The sequence below is a fragment of the Athene cunicularia genome, assembly GCF_003259725.1.
Source record: "Athene cunicularia isolate RWA chromosome 5 unlocalized genomic scaffold, athCun1 chr5_part1, whole genome shotgun sequence".
NCBI classification, from domain to species: domain Eukaryota; kingdom Metazoa; phylum Chordata; class Aves; order Strigiformes; family Strigidae; genus Athene; species Athene cunicularia.
Window position 1 is genome coordinate 40,691,587 of NW_020799101.1, and position 18,560 is coordinate 40,710,146.

At 43.6% G+C, this 18,560-nt stretch overlaps 1 protein-coding gene across 8 annotated transcripts in view; it reads right to left on the reverse strand.

Annotated features, from left to right (window-relative positions):
- The window catches only part of MAPKBP1 (mitogen-activated protein kinase binding protein 1), a 105,076-nt gene that overhangs the window by 24,480 nt on the left and 62,036 nt on the right, over nucleotides 1-18,560 (reverse strand). For 6 of the 8 annotated variants that reach the window (XR_003398519.1, XM_026849857.1, XM_026849853.1 and 3 more), the window contains exons 7-21: nucleotides 17,779-17,916; nucleotides 16,789-16,971; nucleotides 16,173-16,190; nucleotides 15,477-15,637; nucleotides 13,016-13,205; nucleotides 11,871-12,017; nucleotides 10,786-10,970; nucleotides 10,583-10,674; nucleotides 10,074-10,199; nucleotides 8,279-8,349; nucleotides 7,708-7,829; nucleotides 6,570-6,645; nucleotides 3,907-4,018; nucleotides 3,252-3,315; nucleotides 265-390 (exon numbers count right to left, since the gene is read on the reverse strand). Coding sequence is in view for 7 of the 8 variants with exons in the window: in XM_026849857.1 (XP_026705658.1) it covers nucleotides 265-390; nucleotides 3,252-3,315; nucleotides 3,907-4,018; nucleotides 6,570-6,645; nucleotides 7,708-7,829; nucleotides 8,279-8,349; nucleotides 10,074-10,199; nucleotides 10,583-10,674; nucleotides 10,786-10,970; nucleotides 11,871-12,017; nucleotides 13,016-13,205; nucleotides 15,477-15,637; nucleotides 16,173-16,190; nucleotides 16,789-16,971; nucleotides 17,779-17,916 (1,811 nt within the window). In the remaining variant the exon portion in view is untranslated. The remainder of the gene's footprint in view (nucleotides 1-264; nucleotides 391-3,251; nucleotides 3,316-3,906; nucleotides 4,019-6,569; nucleotides 6,646-7,707; nucleotides 7,830-8,278; nucleotides 8,350-10,073; nucleotides 10,200-10,582; nucleotides 10,675-10,785; nucleotides 10,971-11,870; nucleotides 12,018-13,015; nucleotides 13,206-15,476; nucleotides 15,638-16,172; nucleotides 16,191-16,788; nucleotides 16,972-17,778; nucleotides 17,917-18,560) is intronic. The other 2 variants (XM_026849855.1, XM_026849854.1) reach the window with 1 other exon arrangement.

An 18,560-nucleotide genomic window follows, 5' to 3' on the forward strand; every position in this document is an offset into this window, starting at 1 on the left:
CATTAAACCAAATTAAAATCCAAGGGGCATTGCATACACGTTGTAGCCAGTGAAGCAACAGTTAAGTCTGGCTGGAAGCTCACAGTCAGGCTTCTATAACCAAAGAAGGGGGGCACAAAAACCATGGCAAATCAAACAGAAGAGAACTTTTGGAAGACACTATCAGTGAAGACAGCAGAAACCTTACAGTTGAGAACCCAGTGCCACACTTTTCACCTTAAACTCTACAAAGTCAGTCACCTCTTCTCAGTCTACTCTGCTCACCTCATGAGTCCGGCTGTCTTGTGTGGAGGAGACTTTTCAGCCTGCTTCCCTCTCTGCTTCATGTCAGACAGTCGCTGACGCATGTTGATGGTCATCTCTGAGCTCAGACGCCAGATGAAGATACAGCTGAACAAAAGAAAAGATGAGGCTGGGGTCAAGTCTCAGTTCAGTTTATTATCAATTCCCACTGCAGAAGCAAACAAGAGCCCTTCTGTCTGTGCCAGGGAGAGACACTTGCAAAAAGAGCTTCACAGAAACTCAATCCCATCACAAGCCTCATGACAAAAGGGTGAAACCTGCCTGGCAAAGACTCCCTGAGGGTGAGAGCAACTGCAGAGGTATTTGCACAGACTCATCTCTGATCCTATACCTTGATTTGACTATCTGACCAGCTACTGAAGGAAATGCCGTAACAAGTTCCTCCATGGTCAGCTGGGTAAGCAGAGCCTACAGATATCCTCTGCATCCTCTAACAGTGGCAAAGCTGCAGCCTGTGCTTGCAACTACCCCACAGGCAAGGCCTTCCTAATGTCCACTATCCCATGCAGTCTCTGTGGTGAAATAATGGTTAAGCTTATGTGGCAGTACTTTCCTGCAGTCAGGGTGCTCCTAATATTTTACTTGTACTAACTCCAGGAAACTTATAAGGAATTCAGCTGAATTTGGTCAATGGATTCAAAAGTGTTTGAGAGAGGGAAACAAACAGTGTGACCTCATTGGTCTCACTTTCTTCAGAAATATGACTAAAAAAAAATTTTTTTAAAAATTCCTCATCACATTAGAGAATACTGTATCTCATCTTCAGCTATCAGAAAGTAAAATAAACAGTGGGGTTTTTTTGTAAATTTAACCTCAGTGCTAACTAATTCTTTTAATCTCACCCATCTTTCTTGTCTAGCTGGGTGTATTTACACTGATGTAGAAACAGAGGTGGTGCTTTTGCTATCACTTATAAAATCCTGCATCCTCCTTTAGAATCCAAAGAGGATTTAATCCAGTTCTTCAAGACCCATCAGTGCCACCATACTCATGGGTTACTCCAATTCACAAAGAAGTTTTCAATAAGCGGCTTTCCCCTCTTCCTTGCTAGTCTGTAAAAATTCATTTGCTCTGCCATTTTGAATAACGAGCATGAACTCTGGTAACCCTGACCTGAAACAAATGCTGAAAGATCCAGGGTCCTGAATGCCTGCATCTTCTTCATTTTTTTCATCTCATGAGAAGACATTTTAAAAGGTTTTTATTTCCATACCACATAGATAGAAAACAGAAATCCCACTTTGCAGATTGTGAAGATTTTAATGAAATACTTAAAAGTTTCCTTCTTGCCCCCAGTGCCACTCCCTTTGTGACAAAGCTCAGGAGCATCACTCCCAGCTACTGAAGTCACACACAGACGCTTCCCATCAAGAGTGAACATGCTGTCATCCTCCCACCCCAGCTTTTCAGCCAGGAGAAAGTGGTGAGGCACTGCATCTGGAAACTATGGCAACCCAGGGCAGCCAGCTGCTTCCCCTCAAGCAGCAGCTCTCCAATGTAACAGCAACCATGATCTGCTGCTGAGAAAATACCGACAAGCAGGAAACAAAATTCAGAAAGCAAATCTGGCTTGTTCGCTTATCCCACCCTCACAGCTATCAAACCCAGAGATATGCAGCAAACACTATGAACTTGTAATTATATTTGCATTCAACACAAAGCTCTACAGAAGCATGCTCCCACATACCCCTTTTGCTGCTTTTCTTTCCCCCTTTACAGTACTTTTCTCACATGGGTCTCCCAGTCCTCATGCCCTTCCTCATCTCTGTTTTTCTTTCTATTCTCAGTTTCATTCTTTTCACGTGCTGCCATGTGTGAACAGACTATTTTCCCTGTTCTCCTTTGAAAAACATGCTTTCTTATCTCCTTACAGCAAAGTTCTTCATTAATCCTTTCCTCACTTCTCATTCGCCTTCTCCACATCCTTAGTGAAAAAAAATGATCCTTTTGCTCATGGAATTGGTCAACAAAGGAACATTGCACTAAATCACAAGGATCACTGCGGACCTCAAACCTTCCATGAAAGGCAAAGTAAGAAGAACACTAAATTATTTTCTAATCAACTGATGCAATTTAAGGTGATATATTGTATGTTCTGTAACAATTCACCATCTAAAACTCTTCTTCTAGTTCAATTGTGGTTTATTAATAGAAAATAGAAAGAAAGAGAGAATCTGGGTTGCTCTATTCTTGAAATAGCACTCCAGGAACCATCTTTCTCAAAGTAAAAATTGTATTTGGTTCAGCTGATCTAAGCATTCACTGATTCCAGAAGTAGGGTGTCCACTTACCTCTACAATCATCATATTAGGCATATATTCTCCTTTTCCCCTTGGGCTCAGTCTGGTAATTACTTAAGTTTTTGGTGGGATGATTTTGCTCACTAAATCAGCAGAAAACTCAGCTGGGGGCAAGGGTGCTGATGTAGTGACCTGAATCAGCTTAACTGAGGCAGCAGCCACACCACAGCTGACTTAGGTGCGTGGGCAAGATAATCATATGGACAGGAGCAAAAAGTGGGGACAAGCCTGTCCCTTTTGCTGCTAGACAGGCTCATTCAACTGGTGAAACCTCACCAGCAGGAGTACTGTAGGACAAAGTTTTGGCAACACTAGTCAGAATATCACAAGCTGTCTTACATTACAGACCTGAAAGGCTGGTAAGGAAACAGGCTACATCCCTGTCTCCTTTCCAGCAGGGAACAGTACCTACACTCAGAAAACCACAAGGGAAGTACTTCACATAGGCGTCTGATTCCATGAAAGGATAATATAAGCTCTGTGAGCTTTGTCAACAGCACACACTTAGGATTCAGAAAGCTGTGAGGTTTATTTGGAATTCATAAAACATCCCTCATTAAAAAAAGTAGCTACCTTCCTTCAGGACACACATTAAATCCAGTGTGAGATAGCATGAGCTGATATCACAAACAAGAAAATCCCTCTTACCTGTCACCAGAAACAGAGATCAGATGCTTGCAGTCATTACTGAATTTCATCCCGGTTACAATCTCTATGTGAAATAAAACACAAGAAAAAAAAAAAGCCTCCCTGAATTATTCCAGTGGGCAGAAGGGATCATTAGCCAGATAGCATATCTGTGCTCAGTAACTCAAATTCTGATTAAAGCCAACACACTTCACAGATCAATATGCCCCAATTACCATAACCATTTACCAGAGAACCTAGGCTTAACGTGGAAAGGGTATCCCCTGGCAAAGTAAGCACTAAAACTGAAGTGTCTTTTTGCCTATACAATAGCCCCTGCATGGTAAGAACTGAGGGTATATCATAATGAAACTTAATATACGCTGAAAAAACACAGACTACCTTATAGGCTATTAGAAGAATTGTGTAAACAAATACATGGCCTGACAGGCATGTGTGTGTTTATGTTGTACAATACAAAATGCAGTCTGAAAAAAGTTGAACTTGCAATGAAATAAGCTATTACAACTTCAACCAACTGTAACCTACTCCAAAACACCCAATGGGTAAACTTTGGTGGGGGACAAACCTTCAAGAAAGCTCCGACTAGTATCAGACCCTACTATATAGTCATCAGCAGAAAAGAAATGCATTTCCAGAAGCTTACATGCCTTACCTGAGTGTCCATACATGGTTGCAACACACTCGCCAGAATAGAAATCAAAGATGGAGAGGTTCTTGTCAGAACAACTGGTTGCAATATAAAGACCAGAGGGATCCGTTTGCACCTGGTTTAGGAGATAAGTGTAAAGATCTGGTGAGAAAGTGCCTCCAAACTCCATTAAAATGGTCCAGAATAACCAAGATGGTTTTAGTCAGCAAAATAAAATGCAAGTAGCTCCCACAGAACTACATCTGAGTACCAGGGTAACCAACATGCCAGGACAAATCTCCAACACGATTAAACTGTTAAAACTATCTCCACCATAATCAGTAAGTATGTAAGTGCCTCCATGACTGTGAAGGAACCACCACCAATGTACAGATATATCTCTCTCTCCTACCTCCTTTTAACTACTGGGGTCTTACTTTCTTCTATCTTAAGATCAAAACAAACCAAACCACCACTGCTCCCTCCAAAAAAAAAATAAAATCAGAAACTACAGAGTTAAATTAAATATTAAAAGACTCCAATCTTGAGGAGAAAAAGCAAAAAAGAACTCAACACTGCCAAGAAATTGTCTTTGATAATGACGCTGTCAAATCCTCAGCATTTGCAGCTCCCATTCTGGGGTTTTGGTTGATGGTTTTTTTCCATATACACCCACTTTTTGCTTTATCTAGGATCAAATATAAAACCCTCTCCAAACACCTCACTAGGTCTACGGCAGCACTACACAGCAAACACACCTGCTGTCACCAAATGTCTTGCTTTGTCCTTTGCAGAACATTAAGGAACTGAGAATGAAAACATCTGGGTTTTGAAGGAGACATGGTATTTAAACAAGGATAACTTTTTTTTTTTGTTATGTTTATTTTGTTGCTGTATCTTTTGGTTCCAGTGTTAATCTTTGGGTTCTACTTGTTAAACTGCAATGTACATTATGATCTCAGAACAACATGCCAAGAGAGTTTAAATTCCAGAGACAACCATAATCCCTTGGCTACATAATGGTTCTAGAAATGAACAAAGCAACATTAAAAATAATTGAGATTCCCCACTTGAGCTACACAGGGGGAAAAAACCAAAAACAAACCAAAAAACAGAACATAAAGGATATTAAAATAAAGAAATCCATCTCCCAGCAACATTTCATGGCTTGTGGTCTGAGAAAGATATAAACAAGCACCTGAGCTTAGCAGCAATTAAAGCGTGGCATCAATTTTTCATTTTCATTACTCAGGCTTATAAAAACCTTTGTAGGAATTATAATAGGCAAAGAGAAAGAAAAGTTATCTTTCTCTGTCAAACAGAAGAGGTGACACTGAACAAAGCTCATTGATTTCCTCTCTCCTTTACCCAGTTATTTACAATCGTCAATCATAGACTAGACTATTTCAGTTGGAAGAGACTTACAACAATCATCTAGTCCAACTGCCTGACCACTTCAGGGCTGACCAAGTTAAAGCACGGTATTAAGGGCACTGTCCAAACGCCTCTTAAACGCTGACAGGCTTGAGGCATCGAACACTTCTCTAGGAAGCCTGTTCCAGTGTTTGGCCATCCTTTTGGTAAAGAAATGCTTCCTCATGTCCAGTCTAAATCTCCTCTGATGCAACTTAGAACCACTCCCATGTGTCCTATCGCATGACCCCAGGGAGAAGAGCTCAGCACCTCCCTCTCCACTTCCCCTCCTCAGGAGGCTGTAGAGAGCCGTGACGTTGCCCCTCAGCCTCCTTTTCTCCCAGCTAGACAAGCCCAATGTCCTTAGCTGCTCCTCACAGGACATTCCTTCCAGCCCTTAATAACACTGCTGGCCTGTGCACCTGAACAGAAATATTTGGTTTAAAAAGTAGAAAAATTATCAGTGAAAACAAGTACAATGAAGAAGCTTGCTTGGCAACTTAACCTGAGAGATATTTTGATTGTCTCAGTTGGTCTACATCCTTTAAAGACAAGAAAGAAATTCTTCCACATCCCAATGTGCTGGCATCACTCTTAACACTGAATCTCGAACACACCTGGTTTACCAGGGGAAGCCCAAGAGAGTATGGTTCAGAAGCAGGCATGCTGCCCTACCCCAAGGCCTGGATGCACTCAGCAGGTGGGAAACATGAACAGACACTCTCTAAGCAGTACCAGGCTTGTCCAGCACTCCAAGACCCAAAGAATATGGGCTTTTCAGGGCAGATGTTACTTAATTTCATCAACTCATAGAGAGTTTCACTTGTATTTGTCCTCTGGAAACCATGAATTCCTCAAACATTGATTAACAGGCAGCTCCACCTTAAAAATCCTAACAAAAACAGTCAAGAAAGCCAGAATGAACTCTCTGGAGCAGAAAGTAAAGGATTAAAGTAAATGGACTAAATAATCTCCTGAAAGAAACTGGTGCAGTTCTACTTCTTTTACAGCATTGGCCTCTGCCTCACTTCAAAAACAGGACAGAGAGAGAAGCTATACATCAACTTCAGCATTCATTGACTCTTTTCCTGTTTTAGCCTGATGGAACCCAAATACATTACCAGTCCTTAAGGATGGAGGTAGGAGGAAGCAGCAGCAGGATAAGGGACAAAGTATGGAGCAAGAAAAAAATATAACTACTGTGGTCAAATTTGTATTTGATTTTCTTAGCCCTGAGCTGGAAGAAAAGGGAAGAAAAAAAGAAAACAGCTTACTTTAATGAGGGTGCCATCTTCACCTTGGGATCCCTTGTAAAGCTTCTTCTGCTTCCCACTGCTTATGTTGAAAACCCTGAGGGGGATGACATAAGGCAACATCACTCATTTTGCCCAGGTACTGCTCTGTGGCTCTTGTCACCAGAATCCTTTTCTCTTTCTGTTCCTCATTCCTTCTATTTCACAAGGAACAGGTCCAAGTCACAGGAAGTAGAGAAAGGATCTCTCTGATCCATAACCAGCAATCATTTCAATGGTTCAAGAAACAACCTCAAAAGTAACGTACAGGCCCAAGACTGAATGGTATGACAGCAACCAGATTATCCAAATTAAAAATGAGGCTTGATTTTCAAGCAAATAATCAAAACCAAGTATAGCATCATAGCACTGAAGGAGAGAGCAAATGGGAGGGAGAAAACCTTGCCATGCCTTGTAACGGCTAAAGGTTATGGAGTGGGAAAGGCTCTTACTAAGCTTCAGTCAGCCTGTCCTGCTATAAAAATACCTGTGGCTCCCTCATACTAAAGGAAAGGGTTAAAAGTGCAAGACCCTTTATTTACATTAGAATATAAAACCAAATGACATTCAGTAGTGGCATTTAGCTATAACCAGAACTCAGCATTTCACCCAGATAGAACAGAAGGAGACACTACAGAAAGTCTCCTTTGCTTTGAAGGTAAAAACAGACAGATTGGAGAAACGGATAAAAAGGGAGCAGAGAACAGATTCCACTTATCCAAAGACAGTCATGCCTAGCTCAGTTTTAGGTTCCTACAGTCCCAGATAATCCACAGGTCCTCATAGCTTCTCACTAGACATACCTTTAAAAGCAAAAATTACCACAGTGCAGAAGTTCTTGCCCCACAGCTCAATGATGTGCCAAGGAAGGCACACTTGCTCTCCCAGTTAGAAAGGCTCTGCTCTGCAGAGCAACCCAGTGAGAAGAAGCCAAGAGTCCCGCAGGCATTTGCATATAGCCAGAGCTTTTTATCAGGAAGGGGAAAGGCAGAGTTCAACCTCACAGAGTGTCTGAAAATGCTATATCAAAGAACCTAGAGGAACAATGATGGAGATGGGGCTGCCCTGGCCAACTCACTTATGATGGCAAAAATATTTTCAAGACAAGAAGTAAACAAACCTGATGTTGCGATCCTGGCATCCAATAGCCGCGTATTTCCAGCTGGGGTCCACATCCATGTCATACAGAGTGGTCTTTCGAACAATGTGATGTGTTCGGGTAAACTGAACCCCTTCTCCTGTCTAAGAATGGGGGTAAAGACTGCGTCAAAATCAAGTAGTCAACCCATTATTAGCAATTCTAAATACGGATGAGCCTTCTCACGCAGCCAGCACAAACCAGCCCTTTCCACTAACCAAGTCTGCCAGGAGCAGCTGAGACTGGAGGCACAATGAACTCTTCCCTCCAGCCCATACTCTTTCACCACTCCTCACACAACAGCCCTAGCAGCGGAAGAAAAGCAGATTTCTTAACAGTTCTCTACTTTGCATCTTGCTAAGAGGTCAGGCTGGGAGCATCTGCATGCTCCACAGAACTAGTTCTCCAAATGTAATCTCTTGCATTGAGCCAATGGGAGACACTGAGGCTGAAATAGCAACAAGCTCATATAGAAACTTTGATATTATTCTTTATAGCTTCTTTGTGGAGAGATTATTAAAAAAAAGGGCACAAAACACTGTAATAAGGTTACCTTCTGTGCAGTGCGGAAATAGATGCTCTTGTCTGCCCCACAGCTTATCATTCGCACTTTCCCATCATTGGCTGGAACAGAAAGGCAGAAGCAGATCAAAAGATAAACACAGACACAAGGTAGAGGAAATGTTTCAATTTATACCACTGCTCATTTATTCCAGTCTGGATTAGCTAAAACTGACTCCTACCTAAGGATGTTGCAGCAAAACAGAAGCCCCTTCTGGGACAGCATTTGATAATGCTCAGAGTGCATAAGGCCTTAATACAGAGGCTTTACACAACAGATTAGGATGTAATGCTGTCTTCTCCCTCAACAGTACACTCATGTGCTTATTGTCTATGTGTTACAACACTCTGTGGCAACATGACAAGTTCACACTCAGTATGAGCTGGAAACAGGCAACAGGCACTTTTCAGTCCTCAGTCAGCCACATGTTTCTTACTGCCCTTTCTTACTGCAGGGTCCTTCTTACTCCTTCCCTTAGCACCCTTTTGTGACCAAACTGCTCCTTCAGCAAAGCAACACCTGATATAACTCCAGGTAATGAAAATGGATCAAATATCACACAAGTCCACTTGAACTACTTCCTCTTTGAGCATGACTGCACTTAGCTCACAAAGTAGCACAAAGGCCTTTGCTGCCAGACCTTGAGAGCGGTTCCCTCACCTCCCTAGGAGTTCAGCTGGCTGCATTCAAGGCCAGCTCACTGATAAGACAGACCTGTCAGAGAAACTTTTGCCAGCATTGGAGCTCCTTGAAAAAAACCCTGAAAAAGCCTCACAGCACCTTCAGGGAGCTTCTGCTATGAAGCTTCAGCAAGGTCCCTTCACTTAGGAGGTACATTCAAGCTGAGGTTTTCATTCTTGATCCCCAACTGAGCTACACTGCAGCAGCATTGCATCCACACTTAGCCCTGGCCATGTACCCTACTGATCTAAATTCTGACCCTGACCCATGGACTCAGCTTCCTGATGTGAACTTGAACCTCCCTTGCTGCTCTGAGCTTGCCTGGCAGGCATGAACTGTGGCTGACCCTGCTCACTGTCTCCAGGCTGATTCTGACCTTCAATTCCTGACTTATCACTGTGGATTTCTCTGGTGATCTGGGCTACTGGCTGGATCTAGTTACTGTCACTGGACTTGATCTGTTCCACCTTGTTCAGGTACTGTGGAACTTTCCCATCGCCACCTTTGCCTGCCTTCCTGTCACCTTTGGCTACTGGCTTCCCCGGCAGAGCAGCCAGCTCTTGCTCCCTGACAACAGGACAACACACCGCACTGATGTCTGACCATCTGATGGTCATCATCTGACCACTGAGTGCCCAGGATGCAATGTGCTCCATTACCATGAATGTAAAGTCTTACACTGGTTTGCAATGACAAATTTACTTGTGACTAATTAATCCCAAAATATTTTTTGTGGGTTTGAGGATTTTTTTAGAGACTGACTGTTCTATAGTTCTCATTAAGAACAGTGTTTAGCCATCTGACATCAGTTAAAGAGAGTAAATCATTACAGAAACCAACTTTCCAAAGAAGTGCTGAGGACTTCAATCAAGAGAGGTTTTCTGAGTGGGAAGGAAGGAGAGAAGAAAAAAAATAAAAGGGAAAAGTAGGCAAGTATCATTAAATATCACCTTCTGTTAGGACTGCAGCTACAAAAAGACAAAAAAGCAGCTGCAGCTTCAGCCTGGCCTAACCCAGTGTTTAAGCAGTTAAAATTACTTTACAGCCACAATGGGACAACAGCAGTGCTCAAATTCAAGTTTGGAAGGAGGACATGATTCTCTACCTGCAAACTTCACAGCAGTGATGGAGGAAGAATGTTCATCCAGGGTCTGCTGCAGGCTGTAGTCCTTTCCAGCATCCAAGACATGTATCAATCTATCCCGACTGGCTGAGGCTAAGAGCTTTAAGCCTGTCAGAAAGTTAAAAAGAGTGCAAGACCATTACTAAAGAGTCATTTGTTCTTCCAGTCACTATTTTAAAACAGTTTCTCCAGTCATCTTAGGGGCAAAATATTATACCGTAGCTAACTGCATGGATGGACATAAAGGAACAGCCCTGGATTTCACACTGTAGTAACAGACAGAAGAAGTTTCAATCTGAACCTACAGTATTCCAATGAAAAGCACAAGACAGCTTTTTTTGAAGTCTGTCTCTACTGGCCCAACGCTACATGCATGCTCTGAAATCCAGGAGTAGCTCACCACTGAAAGTTCTGACATACCATGGCTGGACGTTCTGACTTGCTCAACACAACATTCCTATGCGAAAGGGAAGAAGCTCACTTCCATTTACCTGTGTCAGGTTTGGAGTACTCCAGACATAGGATCTCAGAGTCATGGGCTTCCACCTTCAGCATTTCCCTCAGAGACTGCAACTCATATATCCTAAGACACAACATGACTGATTTCAGTGTGTTCAATCAAATTAGCAAGATTTGGTTTTGATTCTCACAGCTGCCCCACTCACAAGCCGCACAAGAAGTTCTATGAGATTACCTGAGAGTGCCTATCCTGTCCCCTGAGGCCAGGTGCTCCCCACTGGGACTCACACAGACAGTTCGTATCCCCACCTTCGTATCGATCACTTGTGCATCAGCTTTGTCTGCACCTCCTGCTGAGTTGTAATCAGTGTCCAGAAGTACCTGAGTGTTGTCATCTACATAGATGATTTTCATCAAGTCCTGGAGATACAATACACCCAGAAATAGTAACTAGTTACAAAATATTAAAGTGAAGCATCTGCCTTAGAAACTGGGCTCCTGGCCAACATATACACTTCATTGGCAGTACTGCTGTAATTGGTGGGACCCTTTAGCTAGGAGCAAGCACTCAGCCCCTTCATATTGTAGGATGAAAGCTTGATCTCCCTTTGCAAAAGATTCCCCTTCAAGCTAGAAACTAACAGCGTCCCACACACACAGACAAGTTTTGGGATAAGTGATGACAATGTAGTAGGAGGAATCTGAAAGACTTCTAGGAATCATCCAACTCAGCCCATGCCTTTTGAGAACTGACAGAAAACGCAAGAGCTTTTTCCACCACAAACAGATTGCTGAGAACAGGCAGGTCAGAGCTGCTGTGCCCATGAATTTTCCAACACAACTGAGAACAGAACCAAATACCCATAGTAATCACTGTTCTGTATGAGTATCCTCCCTCTTACACAGATGAAGTGAGTGTAAACTGTTTCTCATTCAATTCTCCCACAGCTCTGCCTCATTTAATGCACCTTTTCCAAACAAGTCTTAAAGTGGTTACAGATTACAAGATGGTGAAAAAGAAACAGCTCTCCTAAAGCATATGGCATGAGCCATTTTTGAAGAGACTGAGCTTGATGAATTCTTGGGTAGTTTATGGAAAAAGCAATAGTCCCCAGAACCATCTCAGACAGACTGTCTTCCCACCTAATACTCTGTTCACATTTCTTCAGGTTCATACATTTTACCAGGCTTGCGCTCTGTTTACAGAGAAGCTTGTGTTGTCTCAGCAGTTCAGAGAAGTTTGGGCCTTAATTTGGGAATACCTGTGCGTGAGGAAGACAACTCCCAGGGCAAGGAGGTGATCAAAACCTAGGATCTTACATTGCTGAGGATGTTGCGGTGCAGGGCTGTGCCATGAATGTTGGAGCTCTCGGTGTTCCACAGACGAATGGTGTTGTCAGAGGAGCAGGTGATGAAGGAACCAGGGGGAAGACATGACTGATTGTTGTCCTTCACCTCCGGATACATCTAAGGGCAGGTAAAATCAATCCCTGAATGAGAACGCCTGGCACCTGACATCCTAGACACTGGTAGCAAGTTTCAAAACAAACTGGGATAAAAGAGCTGTCCTCTCTGTTTTGTAAAGGCAAGAGCCAGGAAGTTCTCCTAATGAAAACATGTTTGCAGACCAGAGTTTCATATTCACTTCAAACAAATGCTCACTGAGCTTTCCTGAAAATAGAACATCTCCTTAAGAAGCATGCAACAAGCCAGCATTCTTTGGTTTTAAGAGTTCAAAGAGAGCACCTCAAAGTCCACGGAACAACAGCCTTACACTGCTGTTTGCAGCTTTCAACTTCTACTGTTGATTTATAATCCAGAAGGAAAGGGTGAGATGCAATTAAATAACAACAAAAAGAGTCCTCAAGCTCTTCTCACTTTCCTTCCATTTCCTCCTTTCCTGACCACTCTCAGACATATTTCAACATATTAACAATTACATTGTTTCTTATATCTCCTTTCCTTCCCTCTGAGGGAAAGCCAGCTAGACAGACTAGAAGATGACAGCCACTTGAGAGGCTAATTCCGAATGTACTGGTAAATAGGTTAAGAAGGATCAGAGTTGAGATCTTATCACTTGTTTCATTCTTTTGGAGCACTTGCTCACCACAGACCTCAATTTCTTTTGAGGTCAGCAGTAAACTCTTGTGCATTTTGTGAAAGGAGCCCTTGCATTCAGCTTTCTCCAGTTCTGCTCCTTCTCCCACCTCTCACCTTTTAATGTTGATTTTTTTTTTTTCCAGTAACACACTGCATCTAACCCACTGGGTCAGCCATTGCAGTGCAGCCAAAGAACTGTTTTCAGCTCCAACTCAAGCCCCGTAGCAACCACACTAACCACAGAAGGAAATCTGAGTCAATTCTTTCTCTCTGCAGTAAGTGTTTGCATTCAAATCTGTCAGCTCTTCAGATGACTTCCTCAGCTGCAACTCGCAATCCAATACTTGTGTCTGCAGACAACATACCTCAATGTTCCACACGCAGGAAGAGTGGTACAAAGCGGAGTACACCTTGCCCACTTTCTTCGGGTCTTTGACATCCCACACATACAGGCTGTGGTCATTGTATACACAGGAAAGCCACTGGTTGGTGGGGTCAAAGGTCAAGGCAATCGTGTCTGGATACTTCGCATCAGCCATACCAGAGAAAAGACGACTGCACAAAGAGAGAACAACAGCCTGGTTAACTTGCACTCTCTTAGACTCAGAGAAAGGAGATTGAAGCATGAGAGCTCAGATTCTCCACAGGGCACCGGTGAGGTGAACGATACACTGTGGCGTATATAGGTAGAGAGAGTAGCTGTCTGGGAAGACTTGTCTCCTGAATAACCAGAGGCTCAAAAGAAGCCTGAGAGTCTCATGGCAAAAGTCATTCTCCTTGCCATTCAACTCAGAGTCCCACCAAAGACAGGCAACTGACCTTCCTTGAAGAAGGACCAAACAGGACACTTGGTCATCACTGGAGATCATCGTCATTTACCCCTGCATAATCAGGTGGTAAAACCCAAGTCAAATAATCTCAAAACAAAGGGGAGGAGGAGGATCATATTTTGGTGGGTACTATGTTTTGTTTACTGATTGCAGGAACTGCTCTTGTGTGGGACCAAGCAGAAGAGTACTGCACTCAAAAGACAGGAGCACACCAGCACAAGGGACAAAGGAACGATTCATTTCAGGGGCTGCTTGGCTGATGTGCTTCCCTTCCACCCCTGCCCCACATGCAGGCCAGCTTGGTGCTGCTTCCAGCAGCTCAAGAGATGGGCAACTGCAGATAGGTACAGTCCTTTCTAGATAGGCAAGCTTTCTGATGCAAACTTGAAACTGGAGGAATTCTGCAGAACAAGGAAACACCTCTTTCTCCAGGTTAGACCAAGATCACACCATGTGAACCCTGCATCTCCTCTGCAGGGGGCCTCTGTTAAGTCCTACTGCCGTGCACCTGAAGAAGGAGTTCCTCTCTCGACCTCAGGTAAAAGCAGCCATCCCACCATGCTGCTAATGATATCAAATTAGGTAATTATAGCCAGAGTGCCAGGTGTTGAGAGAAGGTAATTTCAAAGGACTGATGGAGATGCAGGGATGAGGGCCAAAGTGCACGTAGCACACCAGACAGCCGGAGCCCCACTTCTGCACGCACAAAGCTTCGAGGGCTAGAAGAGCACAGCCCCAATCCTATTGAGAAATCAAGTCATTGATATAGCTGTGGGCAGCTCATTATGGGCAGCTGGCATCCCACAGAGAGGCTCTAGCATGCATGGGAATATAAGGAGGCCTGTGTTTTCAAGCCTCTTTGGAAGTAATTTTTTAAAAAGAATTGTTGTTAAGACTGTAATCAGCACTACCAATGCATGTTTAAGAATCACATGAATATTTCTGCTTGACTGATGCATGACACTAGCAGAGAGCATTTTTAAAGGGTCCATGTATACAATTGCTTGACTTTAGTACTACCAGAAACTGGTAACATTTTAAATTGAGAGAGCTCCTTTTCCATCTTCCTTACTGGAATATCATTATCTCCCACTGATCCTCTGGAGGAATATACAGTGCACTGTTTGAACCTTTACCTCAAGTTCCCTATAAAAGTTTAGAGAAGACCTGTTAAGATAAAAGAAAAAAACAAAGGAAAAAAAAAAAAAGTATATATCTGTAGACATGGGAACTACAGATATCCAGTGGAATAATGGCTGGTGTATTCATACACCTTTGTATTTCTTTCCCTACTAGTGACAGAAGGGAAAGAGAGCAACAGAGGAAGACTGGGAAAGTCTTCAACCAGGATTGGCAAACAGCAAGACATGAAGGGTTTTCTCTAGCATAAGCCTCTGCAAGCTGACAGAGCTGTACGGAAAAAACATTACCCATCTCAGAAGGTGAGAAATAGAGAGCCAAGGCAGAAGATACTGGAGTGAGGTAGGAAAGCAAGATGACAGAATACACAAGATTGAGGGAGAAGACGGACTACAGACAACAGTAGATTTGTGTCTGTAAAAGATTGCAAGGGAACCCTTGAAAAAAATGCCCCACAAGAGCCTGGCAGCTCTTAGCAACATCATTCTATTGCTACAGAGGAGAGTCTTCAGCCAGCACCAGTGATAAACAAAGGACGTGCCATGGTACAGGAACAGCTGAGGTGTGCCAGAGCATCCTGTGCCCTCTGCCTGCTTGCTCATAGCAACCAACGTCAAAAGGCCACCAGATCTGAGCAATCCCAGAGAGATGAGGAACAAGATATGCTGTATAGTCCAGCAACCAGGTTTGGGCTGAAGCCCAGCCACGCAAGGCAGAGCTGCAACAACTCAGGGAGATCTGCAACAGGCTGCCAATTTTAATCCATAAAAAGAGCACGCTGCAGATGGCAAAGGTCTGGGGAACAGTTCTAACCCCCACAAGCCTCCCTTGCTCCCTTCCACCCTCTCCACAGTACCTGGCCTCAGTCACACTCGCGATGTCTGTTCCCAGGAAGTGCGGCTTTGGCAGGGTAGTGACAAAGTGAAGGTTCAGAGGGTTAAAAATCCGCACGGTGCCATCAGCGCAGCCACAGAAGATGTAGTCATGATTCACAGAGATGCAGTTTGCCACAGTGGTCTGAGGAGGACACAGCACACAAGAAGGCAAATAAGCAACGCGCTCTCATTTCAAAGGTCACCAGACACACGACAGGGAGAATAGCAAATCGACAGACAAAGGAGTCATGATCAGAAGAGCTGAAGTGAAGTCAAGCCCTGGGAGTAAGGAAAAGCCTACAAAAAATCCATTTTTCCTTTCTGAGGAGCTTCCCAGCCAAGGTCCATTGCAGATTCCAAGTGGTTAAGGAAAAAGACCAGTTCCTCTGCCACCCACTGTGGTCGGAGGTCAGCAGAGCTACACATTTGCTCCTGCTGAGACTTACTCTGAACATTGTTTTTTGTTCCTCTGTGACATTCAGCACCACTGGCAGGCAAGCAGCACCTCACCCTGTACTAGCACAGCAATACATTACCTGTCACAAGGGGATAATAAAAGAAAAAAAAATGGATTTTCTTCCCCTCCCATTGGGATCTGTACAAATGGCAGAAAATGGTACAAAATGGAGCGTGGTGATAAGGGGATGAGTTCAATGCAAAACTTTTTTCCGACTTACTGTGAAGCTGTCTGTATTCTGAGCGAGAGTGAAAGGCAGATTTTAGAGAGGAAAGGAAAGAAAAGAAAAGGCATTTCACTTGAGTGAAAGCGTGGAAAGTTTTTTCCCTTGATTTTAATACACTGGATCCTTTCAGGTGGGCACCTTACATCCAATCGAAGGAAAATAAGCACAATCAAATTCTTAACTATGGGCCAACCTCATGGTTTACAATAGCCAAACCAGCTTCTGCTTTGGGAACCTGCATTTGAGATGCATGAGCCAAGTAAGACACTGCAGAGTGGGTAGAAATCAGAATCCTTCTAAAACTCCTACTTGTCCAGGCCAAACCAGGAGGGACAACACAGGGGTTGCCAAAGCCACAGAAGGACACTGCTTTGCCAGAAGAGCAGGACCTGTAATGCTGAGACTTGAGAATGAAAGAGCCTCAATGATTAATAAAATCCCTTTGCCAAGAAGCAACACTATTTTTGCCTGGCCTTTTGGGGTAAATCACAAATGGCAGTGGCCCAAATGACTTTCACTGCTGGTGGTCAGCTTGCGCTCCAAGAGCCCTTATTATCTGTTGTTCCTGCTCTGCTTCAAATACTGCAGGACAGGAGGATGTAAAACTTACCCTCAGCTCCACCCACTTGTCTAGCAACCTCTTTTCATTGAATTCACAGAGCAAGCCTGAGGATGTGATACAGAAGGTGCTGTCAGCTTTTTTGCCCCTTCCACAAGCCACGTCTGAAAAGAAGTTGTTCCTCAGTTCTCCAAGCAATCCTGAGCGACCTAGCAAGGGGACTGTGGCATTGACCTATCAATAAAAAACAGTTTGTTAGAAATAGAGCAAGGGACTCCAGGCAGACATGCATTTTTTAGAACATCAAGCCTTGAGTGCTGAGTGCCTCAAAGAAGAGAGCTGCAAACAGCCTGCAAGGAGAGCTAGTGACATATTTTACTTGCTGCAGACCCACCGGTTGCACAGTGTATTGGGATCACCAGTAATAGCACATCAGTGGAAAACAACATTATTAGTGCCACCAAAACTGTGCATCCAAACATATGACCCAGAGACAGCAGATCGATCACTGGAAGATAAACCCTTCCATGGCCAATCTGTGATTTATACCAAACACCAAAGCATGTCTCAGCATAAAGTAGGAACATCTGTCCATGAGCATACAGAAAAATTATATGTGGGTTCTGTCCCCCAGAGAAGAACAGAACAGCTAAAAATTTAAACACTTTAGTTGATGCTTCAAAATAACACGTTTTCAAATGCTCATATCAACATCAAACAGCTCTCCCCACCCCTGTGCTCCAAGGAGTTTAATGACTGCAGCTCTTTTCTAATTTTTTTCCTCTCTCAGTATATGCAACTACTAAAGAACAAGCATACAGCTATACAATGCCAGGACCTCAGGGCAGGCTAAGAAAAGCTTTTGGCACCTTTTGGTGCTACCAGCCCACGGGGAGGCTGTGACTTGAGAGGCAGGGGTGGAGGGCTATCCCTGAATCCCAGCAAAATCAAAGAGTTCCCACAGCTCACTGGGGCAAAATCTACCATGTTGCAAGATGGAAATGCCTGTTCACAGCATGGCCTTGATGCGCCTACTCTCACCTTGGAGGTTTTGCTGTCATCCAGGTACCAGAACTTGATGTGTCGATTTCCAGCAGTGACAAAGTAACTGCAGTCCTCTGAGAATGACACAGCTGTCACTTTACTTGAGACTTTGTTGGCTGCCACAACAATGTTTTTCTGGAAACATAATTGTTAAGATAGCTTAATTTCTTTGCTCGGAAGCAAAGGAAACTCATTTCAATTACAGGCACATATCCAGTACAAGCGCTGCAGCAGGGAAATGATGAGGGCCAAACTATTCCCCATTTACCCCTTAATACAGCCTCCCCAACATTAGCTGGGAGCATTGATTTGGCAGATAGTAGAATTCACATCCACATTCAATTCCACTTCCACATCGACTGGGATCAAGAACAAGTCAGCAGGCACTAGTGCCTGCAGGAACGTGCTGTCTGAGCCATGACAAACATGTTGGTTTCACAATCACCAGGAGCTCAGAGCAAACCCATTTCCCTTTCCAAACAGCAAAAGCATATGTAGGCCAGCACAAGGAGGAGTTCTCCCAGCCTCCAGGCAGCAATGAGGGCAAGGTACTCAAGATGGGGAACAGGTATTTTCTGTAGGGAAAAGAGTACTGGTTCCTCCATAAATTTTCTCCTCTATTCAAAGACATGATGCTTTATTGAAAGACCCAAAACACAAAAAGACCAGCCTGTATTGGAAGGGACAAAGCAAAATCTGCTACACCTCAAATGTGCACCTCAAAAAAATCAAAGAGTTTGGGGAAGGAGAAAGAACACAGCAGGAACAGAAAATGGAAA